Here is a 26773-nt window from a genome sequence, read left to right on the forward strand (position 1 = left end):
TTTATTTTTTCCTGAGCACAACAAGAAGGAATAAGGCTACATGTAACTTACATCAAGAAGATCTTGGAAATACTTTTTTTTTTCCCATGGCAAAAAGCCCAGGTAACCACCTGTGTAATGCTGCAGTTTTCTCCCAGGCAATACTTCATTAACACCTATGGGACTATTAGCATTTCCCTCCACCCTGCTTTTCTCTTGTTCTTTCTCTGCGATTTTCTTTCCTTTTGTTGCCTGGTTTTCCAATGGAAGAATCAGAGATGAGAGGTTTTCTTTCGGCACGCTTCCACCTCCTACTTTTTGGGCCAGAGTTTCAGATTTAAATCTTCCTTCGGCCTCTAAGTCCAGGGGTGAATTCTGACTTGGGTAGCGGCCATTCACTTTTATTGTCACTGCCGGAAGAGCTGACCTCTGTAATCTTTCAGGTGCCTCTAAGTTGTCTGGCAAGATGTTTCTGTGCAACTGCTTTTCCAGTGGGGCCTTCAAACTGTCATTTCTTTCACCTGCTTTTTCAGTTTGATTCATTTTTACTTCAGCCTCCTGTAAGTTCACCAGAAACGACCTCAGCAAGGCTGACTTGGACAGGTTATATCCTTTCACAGTGATGTCTCCACGTTCTAGTTGCAAATCCAACTTATTGAGACTCAGCTGGACCTCTTTTGGAAGGAGAGAAATATTTACCAGCGGAATTTTCACTTCCACTTGGACTCTTCCTGTTCTGTTAAGATTATGTCTCCTGAACTTTGGAAAGCGTTTTTCTTCGGGAATATCCTCAAACAGGATTTCTGCCTCTGGTAGGAGTGTTACAGGGCTAACCAAACTGTGGTGAGACTTCTGGGTCGTAGAATTCAGTTTGGGTTCCTCTCTTGTGTCAACCTCTACTGTTATCTGGATTTTGAAGTCTTCATCATTTTTATTTTGAAATGTGAGGTTAAAATAGACTGTGGTTGCATTCATTCCACTGTGCATTAGGAGGTGGATGGTTTTCCACTTATTGGCAATAGAAGCATGTCGAATTATTGGGTTGTCACTGTATGCACCTTCGATTCCTCTTTTGGCTATTTCTGCAAAGCTGAAATAAGGCAGGCATTCACCTTTTGGAATAATATAGTGAGTCTGGTTTGGGAGAAGAGTTACTTTATACAATTCATGAAAATGATCTAGAGGAAAAAACACAAACATCACTTTAAAAAAAAACACAGGCATTTTTCCCCCCTTTTCCCTAATTATTAGGTCTGAGTTTTCACTTTCTAAGAATGACTTTAAATTGACTTCAAAATAATCAGAAGTTCTAACATAAGAGCTACGGTGTAGGGCTCATTTGCTACCTGAAGCAATCACTATTATCAACATGGAATGCTGAGTCTGACTCACTAAGATACAGCACAATTCTTGACAGCAAATTCCAACAATCAATTTCCGTCTTTTTGTCCATTTGATAAAATACAACCTTCTGCCAAATGACCTCCATTAATTAGCAATCATCAAGAGCCAGTATTCAAACTATGCTTATTTAATAAATTATTGGTCTCTTTAACCTTCATCATGCATTTCAACTAAGGTAAATCTGTTAGTAAAAAGAAAAAAAAAATCAGACTCAAGCAATAACAGGAAAAGATGCAGTTTAGTGTCCAAAGATCTGTGCCCTTCACTTACTATGAACTTATATCTAGTGTGGATACAAGGCTGGGAAAGGGACACAGAGAGAAGAATTTAAATAACAACAATAATACAAAATCCCCTGTACTCATCAGGGATTTTTATCCCCTTCTTCTGAATAGGTTCTTATGTTGATTAAAAATACCTTGCCCACAATCGCCAGCATCAAACCCACAGGACAAAACATTGCAGGCTTGGTCACAGAACTTATCGGCGAGCCAGGAATTTGCACATCCTTGGTTACAATAAGAGACACCGCTTATTCCCCCACCGAACTGCCAGGGCTGTCCAACTCCGAGACTCCCAGGGCCTCCACCCCCTGGAACATAGCGACTCGCTGCACTGTTACCTACAGAGGAAGGAGGAAAACAGAATCTTGCTATGTTTATCATCTTGAAAAACAGACAGTCTCTTATTTCTTAACAGTGTTTTCAAGGCTGACATGTGAACATCAATCAGAAAAGGTTCACTCCATTCTTTAGTAGAAGATCTGATGTAGCTTAAGAAGAAGGCAAACTGAAAAGGGGGCAGCACCTGACAGTGGACCAGGCCCAGGATGACCAAGCCGTGGTGCTTACTCGCTGTGCAATCCGGATGCACAGACCTCACATTTGCACAGGGTGGCTGGCCTTCACGTGGAGGAGCAGAGAAAAGGAAGAGGTCATTCTGAGGACTGGGATAGGTTGCTGACCTCATTATCAAGTGTTCATGTTCGATGAGGGGCCAGCTCTCTGGACTGCACAGATCTGTGCTGCACATCTGTGTTCTCTGACTGCAGCAGTCTGTATTTTTCAAATGTGCTGCTCACAGATCTAACTGCAACCTGATGTACAGCTCTGTCTCTTCCAAATGCAACACTGTTGATAATATCTGTGTACGTAGTCTCTCTTTTTTAGGTGACTAAGAAATTCAAGTGGATAATGGATAATTCTTTATAAATATAAAGGTTTTATAAACTGAAAGGCAGTAAATAAATGTAAAAACTGTTGTTATCAACAAGTCCAAACAGAAGCAAGAAAGGGAGGAGAGACTCTGAGGAGATTTTCTTTTTTTTGCATCTTTCACAGACTAAGTAATCTGCTGCTGAAAACCACCAGCCATGCCCAGCTATGTAAGAACCAGTTAGAGTGATTCTTGCTCTTGAGCTTCCGTAATTAAGGGTATTCTTGATTTTAGTATTTACAATAATAAGGTATTTTCAAGTGTGAGGCCAATGTGGGAAAACGCCCTCACCAATGGATAATATGGATAAACGGGGCCACGTGGGGACTCCAGTCATTGCTTACCAGCAGTCTATGGGTTACTGGCAGTTTTCATACATGAAGAATGTTTCATGAAGTCACCGTACATGTTCAATAGTGATTAAGCATGGAAAAAATTCCAGAAACATAAGGAAACTACATGGGACCACAACCTCACCAGAGCAATCGCCACCATCCCAATCGCAGGCTGAGTTATTGCAAGCCTTGTCACAATAGCCGTCCTTAATCCAGGATCCTGGACAGCCCTCGGCACAGTTGGGCACAGGCCATGTCAAATAAACCTATGACAAAACCAGAGAGAAAATAAAATGGTTTTTGGTTTCTGACACTTTTTAATAACAAATTAGGATTCTTTAAAAAAAAAAAAACTGAGTCTCTGAAGTTTAAAGTTTTCCACGGGCTGGCCCCCTGCACTCCCACGGCACACTCTGCCTTATGCGTGCCTGCCCCTGCAGCACAGTCTGAGTCCTGTTCTGCGGACAGTCCTTACTGAGCACATGGACTCTCGTCCGTTACTCAAGGAAAGCAGACAAGGACTCAGCTCATGGGTCAGTTTTTCACAACATGGTTCTTACAATCTATTTTGAAATAAAACAGCAACACGTCAGTCTTAAATATGAGTGCAGAAGTGTGGCAGAGCACATGGAAAGTAGACCACACGAGTCACTGCTTTTCTGTGATAACTGTCATTAACTCCTGAATGTTATTTATGCACAATCTCGTCTCCAGGCTGAGGAAAGCAGCACACAAACTCTCAATATCTTCATCTCCACACAAAGTCCTGCAATAAATTCATCAGCATGGTTCTGAGTTGTGAGTCTGCCTGCTTTCAAAATGAGTGACATGGTATGTGGTTACTTTCCAAATTAAAATCATAAAAATAAAAAACAGAGGGCGGAGCCAAGATGGTGGCGTGAGTAGAGCAGTGGAAATCTCCTCCCAAAAACACATAGAGCTATGAAAATATAACAAAGAAAAATCTTCCTAAAATAGAGACCACAGGACACAGGACAACATCCAGACCACATCCACGCCTGCAAGAACCCAGCGCCTTGTGAAGGGGGTAAGATACAAGCCCCAGCCCGGTGGGACCCGAGCGCCCCTCCCCCCGGCTCCCGGCGGGTGGAGAGAAACCGGAGCGGTTTTTTTTTTTTTTTTGGCGAGCGCTTTTTGGAAGCCTTAGAGGGACGGGCCCCCGTTGCTGGGGAGGCAGGGTGGCGGGACCGGTGAGGAGGTGCCTGGGAACGGCGCCGGAGGACAAAGAATATCCCGCGTTTCTCCCTGCGAGACCTGGGGGCGGGTGCCTGAGACCGGTGCCTGAGGACGGAGGAGGTCGCGCGTTTTTCCCCTTTTTTTTTCTCTTTTTGGTGAGCGCTTTTTGGAAGCCTTGAAGGGACGGGGACTCCAGTGCTAGGGAGGCACGGTGGCGGGACTGGTGAGCGGGTGGCTGGAACCGGCGCCTGAGGACAAAAAATATCCCCCGTTTTTCCCTGCGGGACCGGTGGGCGGGTGCCTGAGACCGGCACTTGAGGACAGAGGAAATCGCGCGTTTTTCCCCTTTTTTTTTTCTCTTTTCTGCGAGTGCTTTTTGGAAGCCTAAAAGGGACAGGGACCCCGGTGCTAGGGAGGCAGGGCGGCGGGACTGGTGAGCGGGTGCCTGGGACCGGCACCTGAGGACAAAGAATATCCCGCATTTTTCCCTGTGGGACCGGTGGGTGGGTGCCTGAGACCAGCACCTGAGGACGGAAGAAATCGCGCGTTTTTCCCCTTTTTTTTCTCTCTTTTTGCCGAGTGCTTTTTGGAAGCCTTGAAGGGACAGGGACCCCGGTGCTAGGGAGGCAGGGCGGCGGGACTGGTGAGCGGGTGCGTGGGACCAGTGCCTGAGGACAAAGAATATTGAGCGTTCCTTCCCTGCGGGACCGGTGGGTGGGTGCTTTTTGGAAGCCTTGAAAGGACAGGGACCCTGGTGCTAGGGAGACAGGGCAGCAGGACCAGTGAGCGGGTGCCTGGGACCGGCACCTGAGGACAAAAAAAAAAAAAAAAAAATCGCTTGTTTTTTCCTTTTTTTTTTTCTCTTTGTTTCTGTTCCCTCTCTCATTGTTGCTGCTGTTGTTTTGGTTTGGAGAGTGCTTTTTGGAAATCTTAAAGGGGCAGGACAGGTCACTTAGACCAGAAGCAGGGAATCTGGGGATCTCTGGGCACTCTAACCCCCTGGGCAGCAGGGAGCACAGAGGCCCCTTACGGAGATAAATAGTCTCCTGGCTGCTCCCCCTCCAACGGGGCTCCACCATTTTGGAGGAACAGCCCCAGCCAGGCCAAGCCCACAGCAACAGCGGAGATAAACCCCAAAGCAACTGGGCAGGAAGCAGAAGCCCTGTCTGCGCACAGCTGCCCAGCACAAGCCACTAGAGGTCGCTATTCTCCCAGGAAAAGGCTACAAACCAACAAGAAGGGAAGCTCTTCCAGCGGTCACTCGTACCAGCTCTGCAAACTATCTCTATCACCATGAAAAGGCAAAACTACAGGCAGACAAAGATCACAGAGACAACACCTGAGAAGGAGACAGACCTAACTAGTCTTCCTGAAAAAGAATTCAAAATAAAAATCATGAACATGCTGACAGAGATGCAGAAAAAAATGCAAGAGCAATGGGATGAGATGCAGAGAAAAATGCAAGAGCAGTGGGATGAAGTCCGGAAGGAGATCACAGATGTCAGGAAAGAGATCACAGAAGTGAAACAATCCCTGGAAGGATTTATAAGCAGAATGGATAAGATGCAAGAGGCCATTGAAGGAATAGAAGCCAGAGAACAGGAACGTATAGAAGCTGACATAGAGAGAGATAAAAGGATCTCCAGGAATGAAACAACACTAAGAGAAATATGTGACCAATACAAAAGGAAAAACATTCGTATTATAGGGATACCAGAAGAGGAAGAAAGAGGAAAAGGGATAGAAAGTGTCTTTGAAGAAATAATTGCTGAAAACTTCCCCAAACTGGGGGAGGAAATAATCGAACAGACCATGGAATTATACAGAACCCCCAACAGAAAGGATCCAAGGAGGACAACACCAAGACACATAATAATTAAAATGGCAAGGATCAAGGACAAGGAAAGAGTTTTAAAGGCAGCTAGAGAGAAAAAGGTCACCTATAAAGGAAAACCAATCAGGCTAACATCAGACTTCTCAACAGAAACCCTACAGGCCAGAAGAGAATGGCATGATATACTTAATGCAATGAAACAGAAGGGCCTTGAACCAAGGATACTGTATCCAGCACGACTATCATTTAAATATGATGGTGGGATCAAACAATTCCCAGACAAGCAAAAGCTGAGGGAATTTGCTTCCCACAAACCACCTCTACAGGGCATCCTACAGGGACTGCTCTAGATGGGAGCACCCCTAAAAAGAGCACAGAACAAAACACACAACATATGAAGAAGGGAGGAGGAGGAATAAGAAGGGAGAGAAGAAAAGACTCTCCAGACAGTGTATATAACAGCTCAATAAGCGAGCTAAGTTAGGCAGTAAGATACTAAAGAAGCTAACCTTGAACCTTTGGTAACCACGAATCTAAAGCCTGCAATGGCAATAAGTACATATATTTCAATAGTCACCCTAAATGTAAATGGACTTAATGCACCAATCAAAAGACATAGAGTAATAGAATGGATAAAAAAGCAAGACCCATCTATATGCTGCTTACAAGAAACTCACCTTAAACCCAAAGATAAGCATAGACTAAAAGTCAAGGGATGGAAAAACATATTTCAGGCAAACAACAGTGAGAAGAAAGCAGGGGTTGCAGTACTAATATCAGACAAAATAGACTTCAAAACAAAGAAAGTAACAAGAGATAAAGAAGGCCACTACATAATGATAAAGGGCTTAGTCCAACAAGAGGATATAACCATTCTAAATATATATGCACCCAATACAGGAGCACCAGCATATGTGAAGCAAATACTAACAGAACTAAAGAGGGAAATAGACTGCAATACATTCATTGTAGGAGACTTCAACACACCACTCACCCCAAAGGATAGATCCACCGGGCAGAAAATAAGTAAAGACACACAGGCACTGAACAACACACTAGAACAGATGGACCTAATAGACATCTATAGAACTTTACATCCAAAAGCAACAGGATATACATTCTTCTCAAGTGCACATGGAACATTCTCCAGAATAGACCACATACTAGCTCACAAAAAGAGCCTCAGTAAATTCCACAATATTGAAATTCTACCAACCAATTTTTCAGACCACAAAGGTATGAAAGTAGAAATAAATTCTACAAAGAAAACAAAAAGGCTCACAAACACATGGAGGCTTAACAACATGCTACTAAATAATCAATGGATCAATGAACAAATCAAAATAGAGATCAAGGAATATATAGAAACAAATGACAACAACAACACTAAGCCCCAACTTCTGTGGGATGCAGCGAAAGCAGTCTTAAGAGGAAAGTATATAGCAATCCAGGCACACTTGAAGAAGGAAGAACAATCCCAAATGAATAGTCTAACATCACAACTATTAAAACTGGAAAAAGAAGAACAAATGAGGCCTAAAGTCAGCAGAAGGAGGGACATAATAAAGATCAGAGAAGAAATAAACAAAATTGAGAAGAATAAAACAATAGCAAAAATCAACAAAACCAAGAGCTGGTTCTTTGAGAAAATAAACAAAATAGATAAGCCTCTAGCCCAACTTATTAAGAGAAAAAGAGAGTCAACACAAATCAACATAATCAGAAATGAGAATGGAAAAATCACGACAGACTCCACAGAAATACAAAGAATTATTAAAGACTACTATGAAAACCTATATGCCAACAAGCTGGAAAACCTAGAAGAAATGGACAACTTCCTAGAAAAATACAACCTCCCAAGACTGACCAAGGAAGAAACACAAAAGTTAAACAAACCAATTACAAGCAAAGAAATTGAAACAGTAATCAAAAAACTACCCAAGAACAAAACCCCGGGGCCGGACGGATTTACCTCGGAATTTTATCAGACACACAGAGAAGACATAATACCCATTCTCCTTAAAGTGTTCCACAAAATAGAAGAAGAGGGAATACTCCCAAACTCATTCTATGAAGCCAACATCACCCTAATACCAAAACCAGGAAAAGACCCCACCAAAAAAGAAAATTACAGACCAATATCCCTGATGAATGTAGATGCAAAAATACTCAATAAAATACTAGCAAACAGAATTCAACAGTATATCAAAAGGATCATACACCATGACCAAGTGGGGTTCATCCCAGGGATGCAAGGATGGTACAACATTCGAAAATCCATCAACATCATCCACCACATCAACAAAAAGAAAGACAAAAACCACATGATCATCTCCATAGATGCTGAAAAAGCATTTGACAAAATTCAACATCCATTCATGATAAAAACTCTCAGCAAAATGGGAATAGAGGGCAAGTACCTCAACATAATAAAGGCCATATATGATAAACCCACAGCCAGCATTATACTGAACAGCGAGAAGCTGAAAGCATTTCCACTGAGATCGGGAACCAGACAGGGATGCCCACTCTCCCCACTGTTATTTAACATAGTACTGGAGGTCCTAGCCACGGCAATCAGACAAAACAAAGAAATACAAGGAATCCAGATTGGTAAAGAAGAAGTTAAACTGTCACTATTTGCAGATGATATGATACTGTACATAAAAAACCCTAAAGACTCCACTCCAAAACTACTAGAACTGATATCGGAATACAGCAAAGTTGCAGGATACAAAATCAACACACAGAAATCTGTAGCTTTCCTATACACTAACAACGAATCAATAGAAAGAGAAATCAGGAAAACAATTCCATTCACCATTGCATCAAAAAGAATAAAATACCTAGGAATAAACCTAACCAAGGAAGTGAAAGACTTATACTCTGAAAACTACAAGTCACTCTTAAGAGAAATTAAAGGGGACACTAATAAATGGAAACTCATCCCATGCTCATGGCTAGGAAGAATTAATATCGTCAAAATGGCCATCCTGCCGAAAGCAATATACAAATTTGATGCAATCCCTCTCAAATTACCAGCAACATTCTTCAATGAATTGGAACAAATAATTCAAAAATTCATATGGAAACACCAAAGACCCCGAATAGCCAAAGCAATCCTGAAAAAGAAGAATAAAGTAGGGGGGATCTCACTCCCCAACTTCAAGCTCTACTACAAAGCCATAGTAATCAAGACAATTTGGTACTGGCACAAGAACAGAGCCACAGACCAGTGGAACAGATTAGAGACCCCAGAAATTAACCCAAACATATATGGTCAATTAATATTTGATAAAGGAGCCATGGACATACAATGGCAAAATGACAGTCTCTTCAACAGATGGTGCTGGCAAAACTGGACAGCTACATGTAGGAGAATGAAACTGGACCATTGTCTAACCCCATATACAAAGGTAAACTCAAAATGGATCAAAGACCTGAATGTAAGTCACGAAACCATTAAACTCTTGGAAAAAAACATAGGCAAAAACCTCTTAGATATAAACATGAGTGATCTCTTCTTGAACATATCTCCCCGGGCAAGGAAAACAACAGCAAAAATGAGCAAGTGGGACTACATTAAGCTGAAAAGCTTCTGTACAGCGAAAGACACCATCAATAGAACAAAAAGGAACCCTACAGTATGGGAGAATATATTTGAAAATGACAGATCTGATAAAGGCTTGACGTCCAGAATATATAAAGAGCTCACACGCCTCAACAAACAAAAAACAAATAACCCAATTAAAAAATGGGCAGAGGAACTGAACAGACAGTTCTCCAAAAAAGAAATACAGATGGCCAAGAGACACATGAAAAGATGCTCCACATCGCTAATTATCAGAGAAATGCAAATTAAAACTACAATGAGGTATCACCTCACACCAGTAAGGATAGCTGCCATCCAAAAGACAAACAACAACAAATGTTGGCGAGGCTGTGGAGAAAGGGGAACCCTCCTACACTGCTGGTGGGAATGTAAATTAGTTCAACCATTGTGGAAAGCAGTATGGAAGTGCATCAAAATGCTCAAAACAGACCTACCATTTGACCCAGGAATTCCACTCCTAGGAATTTACCCTAAGAACGCAGCAATCAAGTTTGAGAAAGACAGATGCACTCCTATGTTTATCGCAGCACTATTTACAATAGCCAAGAATTGGAAGCAACCTAAATGTCCATCTGTAGATGAATGGATAAAGAAGATGTGGTACATATACACAATGGAATACTACTCAGCCATAAGAAGTGGAAAAATCCAACCATTTGCAGCAACATGGATGGAGCTGGAGAGTATTATGCTCAGTGAAATAAGCCAAGCGGAGAAAGAGAAATACCAAATGATTTCACTCATCTGAGGAGTATAGGAACAAAGGAAAAACTGAAGGAACAAAACAGCAGCAGAATTACAGAACCCAAAAATGGACTAACAGGTACCAAAGGGAAAGGAACTGGGGAGGATGGGTGGGCAGGGAGGGATAAGGGGGGGGAAGAAGAAGGGGGGTATTAAGATTAGCATGCATGGGGGGGAGGGAGAAAGGGGAGGGTGGGCTGCACAACACAGAGAGGACAAGTAGTGACTCTACCACATTTTGCTAAGCTGATGGACAGTAACCGTAATGTGGTTGTTAGGGGGGACCTGATATAGGGGAGAGCATAGTAAACATAGTATTCTTCAGGTAAGTGTAGATTAAAAATTTAAAAAAAAAAAAAGAAAGAAAGAAAGAAAAGGGGGATTACTCCTTAACAGGATAAAACTATTGGTAAATCAAAGATCAACGCATGCTTTAAATATCCTTAATGTTGATCACTTAAAGGGTGTCAGATGATCAGCTATGGAGGTACTCTTTTCTGATAATATTCCTTTCTCTTAATTAAAAAAAAAAAAAAAAAAGCAGTTACTGTGTGCTGACCTCCAATGAGTTCTGCACAGTGGTATAGAGGGCATGTCAAAGTGTGGGCAAAGGGTCTGTTTGTTTCTACGCAGAAGATCAAGGCCTAGCTTGGATACCCAGAAAATGAACTAAGATACGATATGAGGAGGAGCTTCCGGCATCAGCACTCTCTGGAGGACTCGTGCCGGGGGATGATCATCAAAAAGCCTCCACAGGGATCCGGACGATGCTGCGGTTGTGGCTGCATCTAGCCCACCGTTTCCTGGACTTGCCACTGGAATGAGGAGGGAGATGTCTAGGCTGGCATGTGCATACAGTGAGACAACGAATTTGACTGGATCTGTACTGTTGGAACTCAACCAGGAGTTGGGAGGGGTGCAAGTTGTAGCACCCCAAAATCTCATGACTATAGACTATCTATGGTTAAAAGAACATATGGGATGTGAACAGATCCCAGAAATGGGCTGCTTTAATTTGTCTGATGGTTCAAGTACAGTTGGACAATATCCATCATATCATAGATAAATTTTCACAAATGCCTAGGGTGCCTAAATGGTTTTCTTGGCTTCACTGGAGATGGCTGGTAATTATAGATTTGCTTTGTTTATGTCACCGTATTCCTATTATGTTAATATGTGTGTGCAAATTAGTTAGTAGTTTAAAACCTATACATACTTAAGGTACTATACAAGAAGATATGTCAAAGAAATAATCAATCCTCCCAAGTTTCCTTCATATGCTACATCTATAGCTTTTCTTCTTCCTTCCTAATTACAAACCTTAAATAGAATTCGTGCCTCATATCGAATTTACCGAGTATCATAATTCCTCCAGGTGGTAAAGATACCTCGAGACAAGTGCTGGGCATAGAAGCCACAGGGCATAAATCTGCAAAGAAGTAAAAAGCTAACCTTTGCAAACAATATGGCTTCTCTCTCACTTACCAACTTTACATTTCCCTGTATGGCCCCGGAAGATGACTGGTTAGCCAGAGACGGGTAAGATTCCTCAAGGGAGGAACAACCTAAGACAGGCACAGTCGCAGGGGGGCCATCAGGTGAGAATTTGGGGATCAACAGAGGTGAGGCTCAGAACCTCACCCCCCCTGCTTTGAGAGAAATCTTCTGCATCTGTGGATGTCTTGCTGCCCTTGTCTAGCCTGGATTAATACTTAGTCCATAGGCACACACCTGATCATCTGATCATCTATATTTGCCTTCTTACAGCACTAAACTATGTTTTCTACCTTTATCTTGCATCTACCTACCACTTCAGCATTTTATTAAAAATAAAAATAATAATAATAATAGGAGAAATGTGGGATCAACATATAAATCAAGTACAAAAATCAAATGAATATTCATATTTGACCTGATGGTTTATAGGTCATATTGCATGATCAAAACCGAAAGTTTCTGTGATGAATGCCCTTGTACTGTTCACCATGTAAGAATTTATTCACTCTGTAAGAATTCGTTCACCATGTAAGAACTTGTTCGTTATGCTTCAGAAGATTGGAGACTGACGAGAATTAGGCTTGAGATGGATTAATGATTGTACATTGAGCATTGACCCCCCTATACTGAATTTTATTGTTGTTAACAACCATTTGATCAATAAATATGAGAGATGCCCTCTCAAAAAAAAAAAAAATAAAAAATAAAAAAAATAAAAAACAACACTCTCCTTTTAAATTCTCCATATGCCTTTAAGTGTTCCATCCATTGGGAACGTCTCTCTTCACCTAGTTAACTCTTACTTGGTCTTCAAAGTTCGCTTCAGTGCTGAATGGCATTTTTCTCTATATCTGATTTCAACCTCTCGTACTCCCAACTCCTCAGCGCCCAGGGCATGCCTGCTGGCACAGACATCACTGTACACAGTCGCTGATTTTCTGTCTCCCCTGTCAAGCCGCAGCACGACTTTGCGGCCCTGCAATCTCACACAGAGGAGGCAGCTGAGCAGGGAGACGAGGAATGAGCACACTGGGGTTGCTAAACAGCAAAAGGAAAAGGAGCCTTGTGCAATGAGCACTCAGAGTTGCAGAGTTCCGTAACTTGTAAGCTCAGGGTCGTAAGTCTGCACCTTCTCACTGAATCCTTCTAACATGCTACCGCGTGCCCCTGTTTTCCCCACCATGCAGACAGGAAACACACAGCTCAAGTCATCATCCAGCCCAATCCACAAACTCTTGGCTCCTGGGTCCGTGCTCTTAACCACTTCTCCATCCTGCCTCTCAGAGAGAGAATGAGAGTGAGACTGGCTGCCTAAAATGAAATCTTATCCATTTCTTTAAGCAGAAAATTGAGCTAACTTATATCTTTGTCATTTTGCCAAGATTTTAACCAGTTTTGTTTCATAGTGGTTTTGCTTTTTCAGCTGTTGTTGTAGAGAATTGAGAGGGTGGGTTCTGGGTGTCTGAGAATGTGTATATATATATATATATATATATATATATATATATATATACACACACACACACACACACACTAATATTCTGATTTACTGTTTATAACTTCTAAATGACATCTAAGCTAGGTATGCCTTCCTCTTAGATACTCACCTTCTGACCTTTAGAGTGGCTGTAAAAATCATCTGGCCAGACATCCTTCCCGAACATGACATCATCATTCAGGTAAATAAATTTCTGGGACAGTCCTTCAATGCGATGAATGTGACTTTCAATAGCAGGTGAACTAAAGGTAGGCAAGTGGCTCAAATTCCTAAAAACATCCTTTTAAAAGAAAAAAAAAACACAAGCAGAAAGTATAGATGAGTTTTTGTTTTTGTTTTGGAAGGAAGGGAGGTGGAGATGGACTGGAGACGAGCAGGGAAGAGACAGAAAAGGAAAGAGCAGCCTTGTTATAAATAGAAAGTCGTGTACCTGGTGTGTCACTATCGTCACTCGAGGATTATCAAGGTTCAGCCAGGATGGAATCTGCCCATTAGTGACAATAAAAATATTCCGAACCCACGGGGCATGCCTCTCGATAGATCGCAGTGAATATCTCAGTTCTTCGTTATCCTCAAAACGGCTGGCAGAGACATCTTCATCCTGCTTAGACTGAGAAGACATTTGACGCATGAAGATGTAAAATACCCCTTAGCCACACCTCCTCCTGTCTGTCTGCTCTGCCCAATCTGCTCCCACACTTTTAAAGACTAAACCCTGCTTTCAAACATCACAAAAAAAAATGCAAAACACTCAGCAAATTTAAAATGATATGAATTCAGCATTTGTGAAAAAGAAAACATTTCTTTTACATGTTTTTAAGAAAATGTTCTTGGATCTGATTCTAGGCCACTTTAATTAATATTAACCACCAATGGTGGTGACTGAAAAACTAGAAAAACTCCAATCAACACCCCTCTCTGTAAGTCCTCTTTGTTCTAATACAGAGTTTATAGATCTTCAACAATCTAACCCCTCACTCAATACGGGTTTTAGAGGAATCTCTGCCTCCCTTACCTGGCTGATGGCACTCAGATCCCATAACAAATACGCAGGACTTATGGTCAGTTCTTTCCCATCAATGGTCATGTTCTTCTTAGTCTGCTTATTCAGTTCTTGGAAATCTTTGGGGTTATTCAATTTTAGAAGTGCTACACTGGCCTCTGAGTACAACTGCAACTATAAAATAACAAGAGGGTTACATGTGGAAAAACTGAGCCTCAAAGGAGAGACACCTTTAAATTCCGAATCTGACCTTTAATTTTTAAACATAAATATATATAGTACATGATTACATCTGTATTATATTTATTTAAAGATTAAAGGTTTCATATATATATGAAATAACAAGCCAATATTCACCAAAAAAAAGAAGACCTCAATTAGCCAGACACACTTCCCAAATGAATGGAACAGACCAGGTATTTAAAAATGAGCGGGAGTGGTGGGGTGGTGGCAAACAGGGCATCTCAGGCCCATCTGAAAGCTGCAGCCATTGCTCAACATGGACAAGTGGTGGCCAGATCTCCTGAGAGGTCAGAACGCCCAAAAGCTGCAAGAAACCTCCCAGTTGTCAATGCTGGCTCAAATGTGTAACTGTCAGACATGCAAGCGAAACACATCTGGTCACCAGTTTGGGACCTCTGTTCTAGAGTACCGGCAATCTGCTTATAACCGGAGAAAGGCCCTGAAATGTAAATGTGCTAGAACGGGTCTGCTAGCAGGATGTCCCAACAGCCTTGTGCCCCACACATAAGAGGGGTGTCTTTGGCAATGCTGTTTCAAGTGCTTCCATAGGAAAACCACATTTTGGGGCAAAGCTTGTGAAGCAATCACACAGCTAAGAGGGAACATCACAAACATCAACCTCTTTAACTAATAGGCTTTCCTACCGCTACCACAGTGCACAACACTCCTGACTGGTTTTAGGTTCTAACTCTGTATCATCTAACTTCCTGTGAGAAGAAACTTTCAGAGCTAAAGAGAAGTGGGGGTGGAACAGAGGTAGAGGACTGAAAACCACTAATTTAGGACAGCAAAATCCTTCTGCTAAAAAGGCTCTTCCAACAGAGCCGGTTTCTTTCTTAATTTACGGTCATCTTTCTTAACTTATAAAACAGAGCAAACACTAATTATTATGCGCTCATTCTGAGCTCTTTGTATGTGCCATGTGACTACATTTAACTCATCTTTCAAATTTTCCTGAATTTATGTCGGCCAAAAACTAGAGGTTGGAATTAGAAGTTCATTTATATCTTTTCCACTTTTCATTCTGTAGGCCATTAGCTCTTACCACACATTGTGTGTGGGTGCGTGCACATGCACGCATGTGTACTGTCTTCCTTTCTTTTCCCTTGACAGCACCCGCAATACACTAAGCACCCGTGAAGGTCGGCTCTCACTGCTGTCCCCATCCTGCTTTGGTATGTGGGGGACAGTAGGCTGTTCACAGTGAATATTCTATCTGGGCACCACAGGATCTCACTGCCCACCAGCTGCCTCACCTGCCCCACCCTATCCCTCCCACAATGGTTCCCACAGTGGTCCCACAGCACCACGGAGGGCTCCCTGGAGTGCATAAATCACTACTTGAAATAAAAAGATGCAGTAACATCAGAATTTAATTTAAAACTTGTTGGGAATATGCCCTTATCTTAATCTCTTCTATCCAAAGTGCTTTTTTATTCTGGAAACTATTTCAAAATTTCATATACATTTTCCTAAGGTAACTATACAATCAATAATTGGAAGAGAGGTGAAAAGTAAAGCACTTAAGGGAATATTTATATGTATGAAAAAGATTTTCTTAACTGTAATCAACGAAGTTATGAGTAGTGCAAAGGGTAGGAAGGAAGTATCCCCTGATAGCCACTAAGTGGCACCCTAACCCTGGACAGAAAAGAGACAGAGGCGCTAAGGAAAACGGGTTGTAGTAAGTGCCTAAGGCTGGATGGAGTTCTTAGCTTGGGCAAGTGTGGGCAACTGCCTCCACACATAGCTTCTTACTTGAAATGATAAGTTCATCTAATTCTTCAAATTATAAATTTCTCAAAGAGAAAACAACTTCTACATCCCACCTTCTGCAGACCCACACAGACATGTAAGATGACTGAGAGCGCTTTGCTGTTTTTTTAAGCTACTCAGATTGGGGGTGTTTGTTAGGATACCATTATCTAGAATGATACAATATACTGGTAGCATAAGGTTAGGGAAAAAACAAGCCAGCTTATACAACTGAAAAACAACTACTGCTTTCAGCAATTCCACAACTCAAGGCAACTAACATTTTAATACTTCCTGGTGGTTTTCTGAAACTTAATCAGTCCCAGGGTGGCTTGTTTAATCTACTGAAGTGTGTGATTTAGGAATAAAACCGAAAGAAAGGGTGCCATGCTTTCAAAAAGCAGGAACACGAGATGGTTTCGGGAAAGTCGCTAAATGAAGGGATATTAACATAATATTACTATAATTTACTGTGAACTTGAATGTTCCCTGAACAGAGGTTTGAGGGTGCAGGAAGTCCAGTGAGATAATATGCTGTTCCCACCCTGCCTGCACTGTTCTTCCTGTTGAAAAAAAAAAAAGACCTGAACAGTCTTTGAGGATCCCACGCAGCCTCTTTCTCTTTGAAAATTTCCCCCATGTCTCTGACTCACATAGACCTTTCCTATCTCTATATGTCAACTCAAAGCGTGTATTACTCTCCTTGATATCTAACCTTACAGTACGTGTTTCCTTACTTTAATACTTCACATGCACACATACTGTCACCAAAACGGGAATACAGACCTTGAGGACAGGTCCGTGTCCTCCACTTCTGCACACTCACTCAGCAACCACTATCACTGAATTAAACCAAATGTGAGAACGCACTTGAGAGACTTTGAGGATTTTCCAACTGCTCTAACATATGTTAAGGAAGTAGATGAAAACAAAAATAAAAAACCAAACGAAACATGAATGAAAATGTCTGAAACCATAGAATGATTTAGAGTGAGCTGAAAATAAATACCATCAGATAATCTGATTTCTCAAAAGGTAAATTCTGTGTCCATCACACACAAAAAAACTCTACAGATTAATTAGAGGGTGATCAGATCATAAAAGGACTCAAGGCATAAGGTATCTGAAACTAGTAAACTATCAAGAGAAAACATTGATTTGTGAGACTGTAGTCCACAGAACTGTTTTTATGAATTCAAATCCATCGTCTTGCAAATGAAACCATTTTCAAGGCCCACCTAATGGGGCGGGTGGTGGGGAGGGCAGATGATTCTTGTGTTTCTTTGAACAGAATGATAACGGCAAAGCTGTTATTAAATGTATACAACATGGGGCCAAAAACCAAAGTGACTTCTTGGAATAGTCACACTACTGAAAAGTTCCCCTTTATATTCCCAGACATGGTGTAGGTTGGGTATGTCCAGCCATAGCCCTTCTTCTTGATCATGCCTTCAACAAGCATTTCTTGAACAGCCATCTAAGTTCCAGGCCTCAAGGTAATGACTAGGGGTACAAAGGTGAGCAGGCAGGACCTGTCCTGAGATGCTCACAGCCTGGTGAGGGTCTCTGGGACAGAACTGAGCTCTAGGTGGGCCGGGGGCCACGGGCCTGGGCAAAAGCCATGTGGAGGAGCCTGGGAGGGCAAAATGGTTCAGCCTTTCAGGTCCTCAAGTCCAAGGTCTAACATAACACGACCCAGACTGAGCTCTGGGTTTCCTTCCCCAAACACTTGCTTCTCCTACTGATGCTCTGAATGTGGTTGATGCTATCATATCCAGTTTCATGAGTAACCTCCACTTCCCCTTTCCTTTCTCCTTCTCTCTCCCCACAACAGCTAACATGTCACCGGGTCATGTTGAGGGTCTCTCTCAGATGTTTCTGGAGCCATTCTCATCACCAGCACCACTGCCAAGGCAGCTGCTGAACCCGAATGTCTGTCTGGGCTATGGCTGCAGTGGCTAAACAGGATTTTTGCCTCCAGCCTCATTCTATCTGATCTCTATCCTCTACCCTGCTAACACCTTCCCCTGCTATGTTCCTTAGAAACAGATCATGTCTTCCGCCTCCTAACAATGCTCCCTGCCTCCAGGATAAAGTCCAGGCTCCTTACCTGGAAATCTTTCTCACTCTGGCCTCAAGCTATCTTCCCCATCTCAGCACAGCAAAATCCCTGCCTGGGCTCTGGCCTCCAGGAACACTTACCTTAGTTCTTTGGAATCAGCACTGACTTGCAAGCTTCCTCCCTTTGCTCAATCTGTTCTCTCTTGTAATGGCCTTTCCCACTCCCTTCTCTGCTGGCAGAATGGCTGCTCTGTTTACCGCCCAGCTGAAATGCTTCCTATTTAACAAAGCCTTCCTTGCTGCCAGTACACCCAAAGCCCAGGTGTCCTCCCAGGACTTCATATAATAACACTTACTCAGAACTGATCACACCCAAAAATTACTTAAATGCTTTTATTCACTCAGTTATTGCTCCTAGTACACAGCAGGCATTTAATAAAAGCTCATGCTCTAAATGGATTAGGAACCTAATGATAAGAAACTTCATTCTCAGGATACTCATGATAAAAAGAGAGAGTGGAACCTGAGGAAAGTTAGTCACTTGAATTGGCTTGAAGGCTGACACACTCCTTGCAATCCTCCTCTTTGTCATTTCTCTCTAATCTCCCAAAATCAGAAGTCCTAATTCCTGAAGTTCTGCACATGTTGGCATCATGAAAACAACGAGCAGTGAACATATGGATAATTAGCTTGACCCTCCGAGGAGGTGTTGGCCTCCACCAAGACAAGTCTAGGAATCCAAACGAATCTCCAGCTGGGTAAATGACGGGTAGAAGAGGGTGTCGTCAAGCCCAGAGCCTGCAGGTACTCCTTGCCCTATTCAAGTTACTACCCCACCTGCCCCAACCTGACCACACCACTCCATGCCCCCCAAAACTAGTTTGCTCATGGGTCAGCCACTAGAGAACAGTGCTCCCTGCGGCACACACCGTCCTCAAGCAGAAGCTCCAGAAACACACAGCCCCGCTAAGCAGCTGCCACAGGCAGATGTGGGCTGATCAAATCTGACTGCGGAATGCGGAAGTGTCGTGTGCCTTCTTATATTATAGTGGGAATTATACAAATAGAACCAAGAATGGCATTCTTCCTGCATGAGGAATTTAAGCTGACAAAGTACAGCTACTCATGTGTGTAAAATTCTAGAACTAATTGCAAGGAAGCCAAGAAACCAAATATACTTGGGCTAAAATGAATACTAATCTATGGTTTACCTGTCCATATCAGCACTAAAAATAACTCAGGGGAGAGAAACTCATATATGCAGGACAATGAAAGCAGATCCCTGTCTCACACCACTCACAAAAATAACTCAAAATGGATCAAAGACGTAAACGTAAGATCTGATACTGTAAAACTCCTAGAAGAACATGTAGTGAAGAAGCTCCTCGGTACTAGTCTCAGCAATGGTTTTTTTTGACATGACACCAAAAGCACCAACAATGGAGCAAAAATTAACAAATGGGACTTCAGCAAACCCTAAAGCCTCTGCATAGCAAAAGAAACACTTAACAAAAGGAGAAGAAAACCTACAAAATGGGAGAAAAATTTTGCAAACCATATATTGTATAAGGGGTTAGTATCCAAAATATATTCATTTATACAACTTAATAACAAAACAATCCAATTTAAAAAATGGGTAAAAGTACTAAATAAACATTATTTCAAGAGGGTATCAAAATGGCCAACAGGCATATGAAAAGATGCTCAGACCGCTAATGATCACAGAAATGCAAATCAGAACCACAATGAACTATCACTCTGCTATATTCTCCCACACTTGTTAGAATGGCTGTCATCAAAAAGGTAAGAGACAGCAGGTACTGGTGAGGATATGGAGAAAAGGGAACCTTTGTACACTACTGGTAAGAATGTAAATTGGTCCAACCACTATGAAAAACAATATGGAGGTTTCTCAAAAAATTACATATATATCTACCACATGATTCAGCAATTCCACTTGTGTATATACCCAAAGAACTCCTAAGAAATGTATACACTCCCATGTTTACTGCAGCAGTATTCACAGTAGCCGAGACACAGAAAAAATCTTAAATGTCCATCAATGGATGAATGGACAAAAAAGATGTGGTATACATACACAATGGAATATTATTCAAACACGAGAAAGGAGGATATCCTGCCATTTGCAACAACATGGATGGATCTTGAGCACATTACGTTAAGTGAGGTAAGTCAGCCAGAGAAAGACAAACACTGTATGATATCACTTATACGGGAATCTAAAAAAGTCCTATTTGTAAAAACAGTAAAATGATAGTTGCCAAGGGATGGAATGGAAGCTTAAGACTGATGGTGCTTAATGCTATGAACCTGCAATAAGTAGTTAATAGGCCACAGGGATCTAATGCACAGTATAATGAGTGTAGACAACAATACTATACAATAATTATACAATGTGATAAATATCGCTTAATGGCAATCATCACAATATATATAAATGTATCAAAGTGACACACTGTAAACCTCAAATTTATACAATCAAATTTATACAAATTTATAAATGACAAATTTATATGTCAGATTTATTCAATTAAAAAAACCTCAGGGGGAAGGAGAAATTTCTATTTTTAAATAACTGCAGATTAAGAAAAATTTAACCCTTACCTAGCTGGGCACTGCCATTATTTCCAGGTACCGTAACAAAAGTTACGGAGAAAAATACAAAAAAAAAGAAAAAATATAAATGTCACATTACCTCATATTTACAAAGGTAATACAGTGTATCTTAAAACAGTGAAACCTTTATAGGGAGAAAGAAACCAGTTAAAGGGAACTTTAAAGGGAGTATAAAGAACATGGTCAAGGGAGGAACGAAGTAAGAACCCCACCACCACCACCTCCATCTCCCCGCTTTCACCTCCAAATTGTTAGAGTAGAAGTAAGTGTCAGGAAGCTGGACACTGAGGCAGCACTTAAAGAACATACTTCTGTAAAATCAAGAAAACAACAGTCTAACAAATTCTGAATCCAGAACTTTATGCCTCTATTCTAAGAGAAAGGACATTCATGTTTTACAACCTGGAACGTTTCCCACAGAACAGGCATCCTGACATGAGGCCAAAAGGAAAGTACACCCATGTGATAAGGGAAATGGCTCTAAAAACAATAAATGTTAAGAAAAAGGCACGTCACAGGGCAGCTTCCAAAGTCAACTCTAACACATGGCATCTACGGTCAGCGGCGAAGAGGTAGTGCACATAAATCCTAAATACATTAATGGCTCAATTAGCTATTAATGAATAAAGGTTTCACTTTATCAAACATTCCATATATCTGAAACATATTCTCTTTATGAGTGAAACCTCTTAATAAATATGCAAGTTGGAGTCTGTGTATACTCACTACATGTATGATTTCCCCATCACCTCCTTCCATGCTTTCAATTCCTTACACTAGAAGTTTCGTCAAGGCTTTTTGTCTTGCCCACTGCTATATTCTCAGCAGGTGTTAACTACTGACACATAGCAAAAGCTCATTTGTTAGACAAATGAATCTGGCTTCCATCTGGGAAACCAGAAAACAAAACTAAGACTCTCAGAATTTTGCCCAAAGTAAAAGTAAGGACTGAGGGTCTTCTATAAATAAAGAGCTGTCCATTCTCATGATAGTATATTGTAGCAGAACAGAAAGTCTCTTTTGCTTCTTATTATTGTCAGCTATACTGTAATGAAATGCACTATAAGAGCTGTGCATTAAATGAGATATGCTATACTGATTCCTCTATTTTCTATGCTCTTACCAGTTTTATTTTAGAAGAAAGATTGTCTGGCAGTTTTGTTCTGAGTTGATTTGTTTCCTTGAATGTCAGTGGAAATCCACTCAGGAAAGCCAAATCTTGCATTAGCACTAACCCAGGTACTTCTTTATCTGTTGTCTAAAATAAGGGAGAGAAACAGACTCACTTTCCACATAACAAGGCTAATGAAAACATAAGCTGAGAACACTAGTAAAGATCTATTGCATCATGCAAGAATAAGAAGGGTGAGACTACTTAAATCAACATTAGTACCAGTAAGCCAGCCTCACAGAAATAGTAAATATTATAAAATTCTCAAAGTAAAATAGCTTTATCACTCATGCTTCTATTTTAATCTACTACAAAAACACTATTAACTTAAACTAACATACCAAATAGCCCCTCCAAATTGTCTGTTTGCTGTTTCCTTTAGGCATTCCAGTGTGGGCATCTTCAACTACAATACAGAATACAATAAACAAGAAATTTTTAATGAATACCTAACTATGGTATCTACCAGAACACTACAAAGCATTTTGAGAGCTGTTAAAGTAGTATAATACATCATCTCACAAAGAAAAGGTAGGAGGGAAACACAATTAATCCATCCAACAAAAGGGGAACAACATTAGTCAGTGTACAGTTAAATGTTAAATTTTGCAATACTGAACAAGATTCATGCAGGCAGCAGAAATGGCAGACTGACAGAAATTACAGATGTAAGAGCAAACACTGACGTTAAATTAAAAAAAAATTGTTTGACTAGAGCAAAGTATTTGGGAGTGGTGAGTACTAGGAAAAAAGGGTCACCAAAAGAAAGGGGCCCACGAACGTCATCCAGTGGCATTTAGGTAACAGCAGGGAGCCACTGTAAATCCGAGGGTTCCTTAAGAATGCCTAAGCTCCATCACGTAGTGCTGAGTAAGACAGATGAGGTCGGGGAGATGACGCAGCTCAACTGGGAGACAGCTTTAAAGTGATGCAGACAAATGAGATCAGTGAACCATCTGCTGAACTTGTTGCTGACATTCGGGGATCATGGAAAACAGGAGAGGTTAAAAGGCTGTAATTCTGATCTTCAACATGGGCATAGAAAGCAGGTCCTGCAAATCACTGGCTAGCAAGATGGATGTCAACCCTGGGCAAAGACTCAAATGTACCATAAAAATATGCTTGGTGAAAACTGGAGAAAGTAAGCCTTCACAGTATGCTGTTTATCTTTAAAGGAAGTGCTTAGTGCTAAGAGTGTGAGTTCATTATGAATAAATTTATCAGATACATACCTCTGTCTGTCTGTCTCCCCACTGACATGGTGGGTTCTACACCCGTGGATCAGAGAACTCCAAAAGATGCAGTTTATCTTGGTGGGTTCTACAGCCGTGGATCAGAGAACTCTAATAGATGCGGTTTATCTAGTTGTACACAACCTCAGGGCAGCTAACTACATCTCATTTCATATTTATGGATATAACAGACACATACAGGCTAGATCTTAATTTGGGTAGATTGTAACCAATCTGACCAGAGAGTGTATGATTACAAAGCTACAGTCAACCTAGAGAGAGGTTTTAGAGGTCTGCTAGAGGTTCAGTCTTGCTCAACAATCCATGAAGGTTTAGAAGAGACAGAAGGTATGCTTATGTAATAGGTAGACATACACAAGGCTGATAGAGAAGCTATTATCCTGGGTAACAGATTGATGGACCCTCAAAGTCCTTATTATCTGGAGTGACAAGTCAAATCTAGCAAAATAAAATCTCCAACAAAAAAAGGTAAGATCTTTAACCTAGCACCAAAAACCAACTACACAAGCATAAATTAAGATATCTGAGCATTGGCACATATAAATTTTTTTAACACAAGTTAGGACTTTTAGTCAACAGTGAGTTCAGTGTGAATCAACAATGTGCTGCGCATGACTGGTTTCCACTGTGGTACTGTGCTTTTCAACGGGAGTAGAGCACTTAGAATAGGAAGGTGATATTCCCAATACCAACCGATCACGAAACCCTGCTGGGGTGGCCTTCAAAATGCAGCCACCTCTCAACCACCACTCCAATCCAAGCCGCCTTCCCTTTTTGCTTGAATTATTACAACTTTTGCCCCTCCTCAGTCTATTCCCACCACAGCAGCCGGACTGATCCTTTCTTGGAACTTAAGTCAGATGACAGATTACTCTGCTATGCAAAACCTCCAATGATTCCTCACTGCACTCAAGTTAAAGCTGAAGTCCTTGTCAGGCCAAGCCCTGCACCATTTGGTCCCCTTTTACTTCTCTCAGCTCCTCTCTTGCTCACTCTCCTTGTTCACTCTATTCCAGCCACACTGGCCCCCTGCTCTTCCTAAAACATGCCAGACAGACTCCTGCCTCAGGCCCTTTGCACTGGCAAGTCCACTTACCTGAATCACTCCTTCCCTGTATGTTCATGATGTTGGCTCTCTCATCTTCTGCAAATTTTCACTCAAAAATCACCTTCTCAGTGAGTCTGCCCCTACCACCAAATTTCCCCTGCTCAATTTTTCTCCACAGCACTTATCTCCCACAAACTATGCAGTTTACTTATATGTGGTTTATTGTCTGTCTCTTTGCCAAGATATAAACTCGGTGAGGGCAGAAAGCTTTGCCCGTCTGCTCATTGCTGCACCTTCAGCACTAAGAAGAGTAAGTATCTGGCTTGTAGTTTGCATTCAATAAACAATGAATGAATGAACAGTTGCGTTATCTTCGCAGAATGAACAACACTGAAATAGAATGTTCATTTCCAGCTGACACACTTTAAAAGTAATAGAAACTAAAGCTCATCATGAGAACAAAAATGAAAAGAACTGTCACATGCGAAGGGGATTACACTGGTTCTGTAGTACCCCAAGGGGCACAAATTTTAAAAGTGTCAGAAAGCTTATAAGCAAGCCCTTGGTAATTCCTTGTAAAAGTCTATGGAGTCCAGAGGTAAAATGAATTGTCTCAAGAGAAGGTGACAAGAGGATAAGCTTGACAGAAAAACCCCTTTGCTGAGGAAGCGCAGGCTGGCCTGTGGGACTGATGGAGTGCTGTCCAGCTAACAGACTCCGGGACACAAGTGAAGGGGCCGGGTCATCAGAAGAGGGGCAGAAATGACACGGTTCAGATGGGAAAAAAGTCAAAAAATATCGATGATTAACTGCAAAGAGGTTAAATGAAGCATCAGTGGCTACAAATTTTTTAATCTAGATGAGGGGTTGGCAGCCCATGGCCAAATCTAGCCACTGCCTATTTTATTTTAGTATGGCCCCAAGCTAAGAACACTTTGGCTATTTTTAAACGGTTAAATGTTTAATGCTTAGGTAAATACCTACACAATATCTGCCATTTTGCCTCTTGGCCCTCAAATCCTAAAATATTTACTACCTAGTCTTTTAAAAGAGAATTTGGCATTCCCCGATCCAGATAACTGAGAATGATAATGAGTGAGTTTGTGGCCTACAAGAAATGTAACCTCCATGAAGGTGGGGGCTGTGTCGTTTTTGTTCTCTGCTATTTCCCTGGTACTTAGAAAAACCACCAACTCAGAACAGCAAGCAGCTCAACAAATCTTCACTGAGTGAATGGATATGAGAAGGAGGACAGTCAAATAGAAATCCTAGTAGGAATTCAAAAACAGGGTTTGAAAGAATATAATACAGCTTTTATTTATGGCAATGTTTTAGAATCTTTTAAGTCTGCTCTGTTACAAAATCAGTAGGGAAAAATCCAAGATTCTCTCTATAGAGGTTATAACTGAGTTATAATTATTAATATAATGTCATTTCTTTTTCTTTCCAAGTGAAATCAAAGTACCTTAATTTAAGGAAATCCTAATTTAGAAACAAACAGGTAAATTTAGCCACATAGTAAATTAGATAATTTCTTATAATTTGTCAAAGATTATCCCATTACTTTCCCTATATATTTAAAATATAACTTCAATAGAAAAACATAACTTATCTATAAAAAATTGTTCAGAAATAGATCTATAGTATGAAAAGGGGGATACACTACAATTCCTTTCAAATTACAAATAACTTATCAAGTACAGGGCAGTGAGCACTCTGTTAGACATCTGCTCAGGACACAAACTGGTGAGCAATAAGATTTCTGCTCAATAAAGAAATTAGCTAATAGTACCATCAACTCCTGTGCAATCAAAAACCAAGTTGTTAGTTAGGTCCCAAGTACTACTGGGGTGTAGAAAGGTTAAAGTAAATAAAATTATTGGGAATGTACTAGTCTGGGATCTTCCTGGAGACAGAACTTGAGACGGGGTTGGAAAGGTATGTGTGGGAGGGGGATGGGCTGGGATGGGCTGGGAGAGGCATGCGTGACACTGGCAGCTTCAAGAAGATGCAAGGAGGGCAGGGACGTGAGGATCAATGGGCAGAATCAAAGCAGCCAACGCTGATCCTAAATACCAGGAAGAGAGTTTGTTGCTATGTGAAAAACAAATATATTACTACGACTATATTTGTCTCCTCAAAAAGGGAGTGAATCGATAAAATCAGAGTTTTCTGATTTCTTTATAGCTGTGTGCTGGACAGACTGGAGAAGAACTATACAGGTAGGCAGAGCAGCGAGGTGCCTATTACTGGTGTCTGTGTGAAGGAGTTCAGTCTGGTGTAGAA

At 41.2% G+C, this 26773-nt stretch overlaps 1 protein-coding gene across 8 annotated transcripts in view; it reads right to left on the reverse strand.

Annotated features, from left to right (window-relative positions):
- Positions 1-26773, reverse strand: part of GNPTAB (N-acetylglucosamine-1-phosphate transferase subunits alpha and beta) — an 83232-nt gene that overhangs the window by 23544 nt on the left and 32915 nt on the right. For 7 of the 8 annotated variants that reach the window (XM_073213715.1, XM_073213713.1, XM_037007127.2 and 4 more), the window contains 8 exons: positions 22528-22592; positions 22139-22273; positions 14332-14493; positions 13747-13926; positions 13426-13596; positions 3076-3199; positions 1802-2005; positions 52-1157 (listed from right to left, as the gene is read on the reverse strand). In XM_073213715.1, the coding sequence (XP_073069816.1) occupies positions 52-1157; positions 1802-2005; positions 3076-3199; positions 13426-13596; positions 13747-13926; positions 14332-14493; positions 22139-22273; positions 22528-22592 (2147 nt within the window). The remainder of the gene's footprint in view (positions 1-51; positions 1158-1801; positions 2006-3075; positions 3200-13425; positions 13597-13746; positions 13927-14331; positions 14494-22138; positions 22274-22527; positions 22593-26773) is intronic. The other variant, XM_073213714.1, reaches the window with a different exon arrangement.

Source organism: Manis javanica, chromosome 10 (genome assembly GCF_040802235.1).
Source record: "Manis javanica isolate MJ-LG chromosome 10, MJ_LKY, whole genome shotgun sequence".
Lineage (NCBI taxonomy): Eukaryota > Metazoa > Chordata > Mammalia > Pholidota > Manidae > Manis > Manis javanica.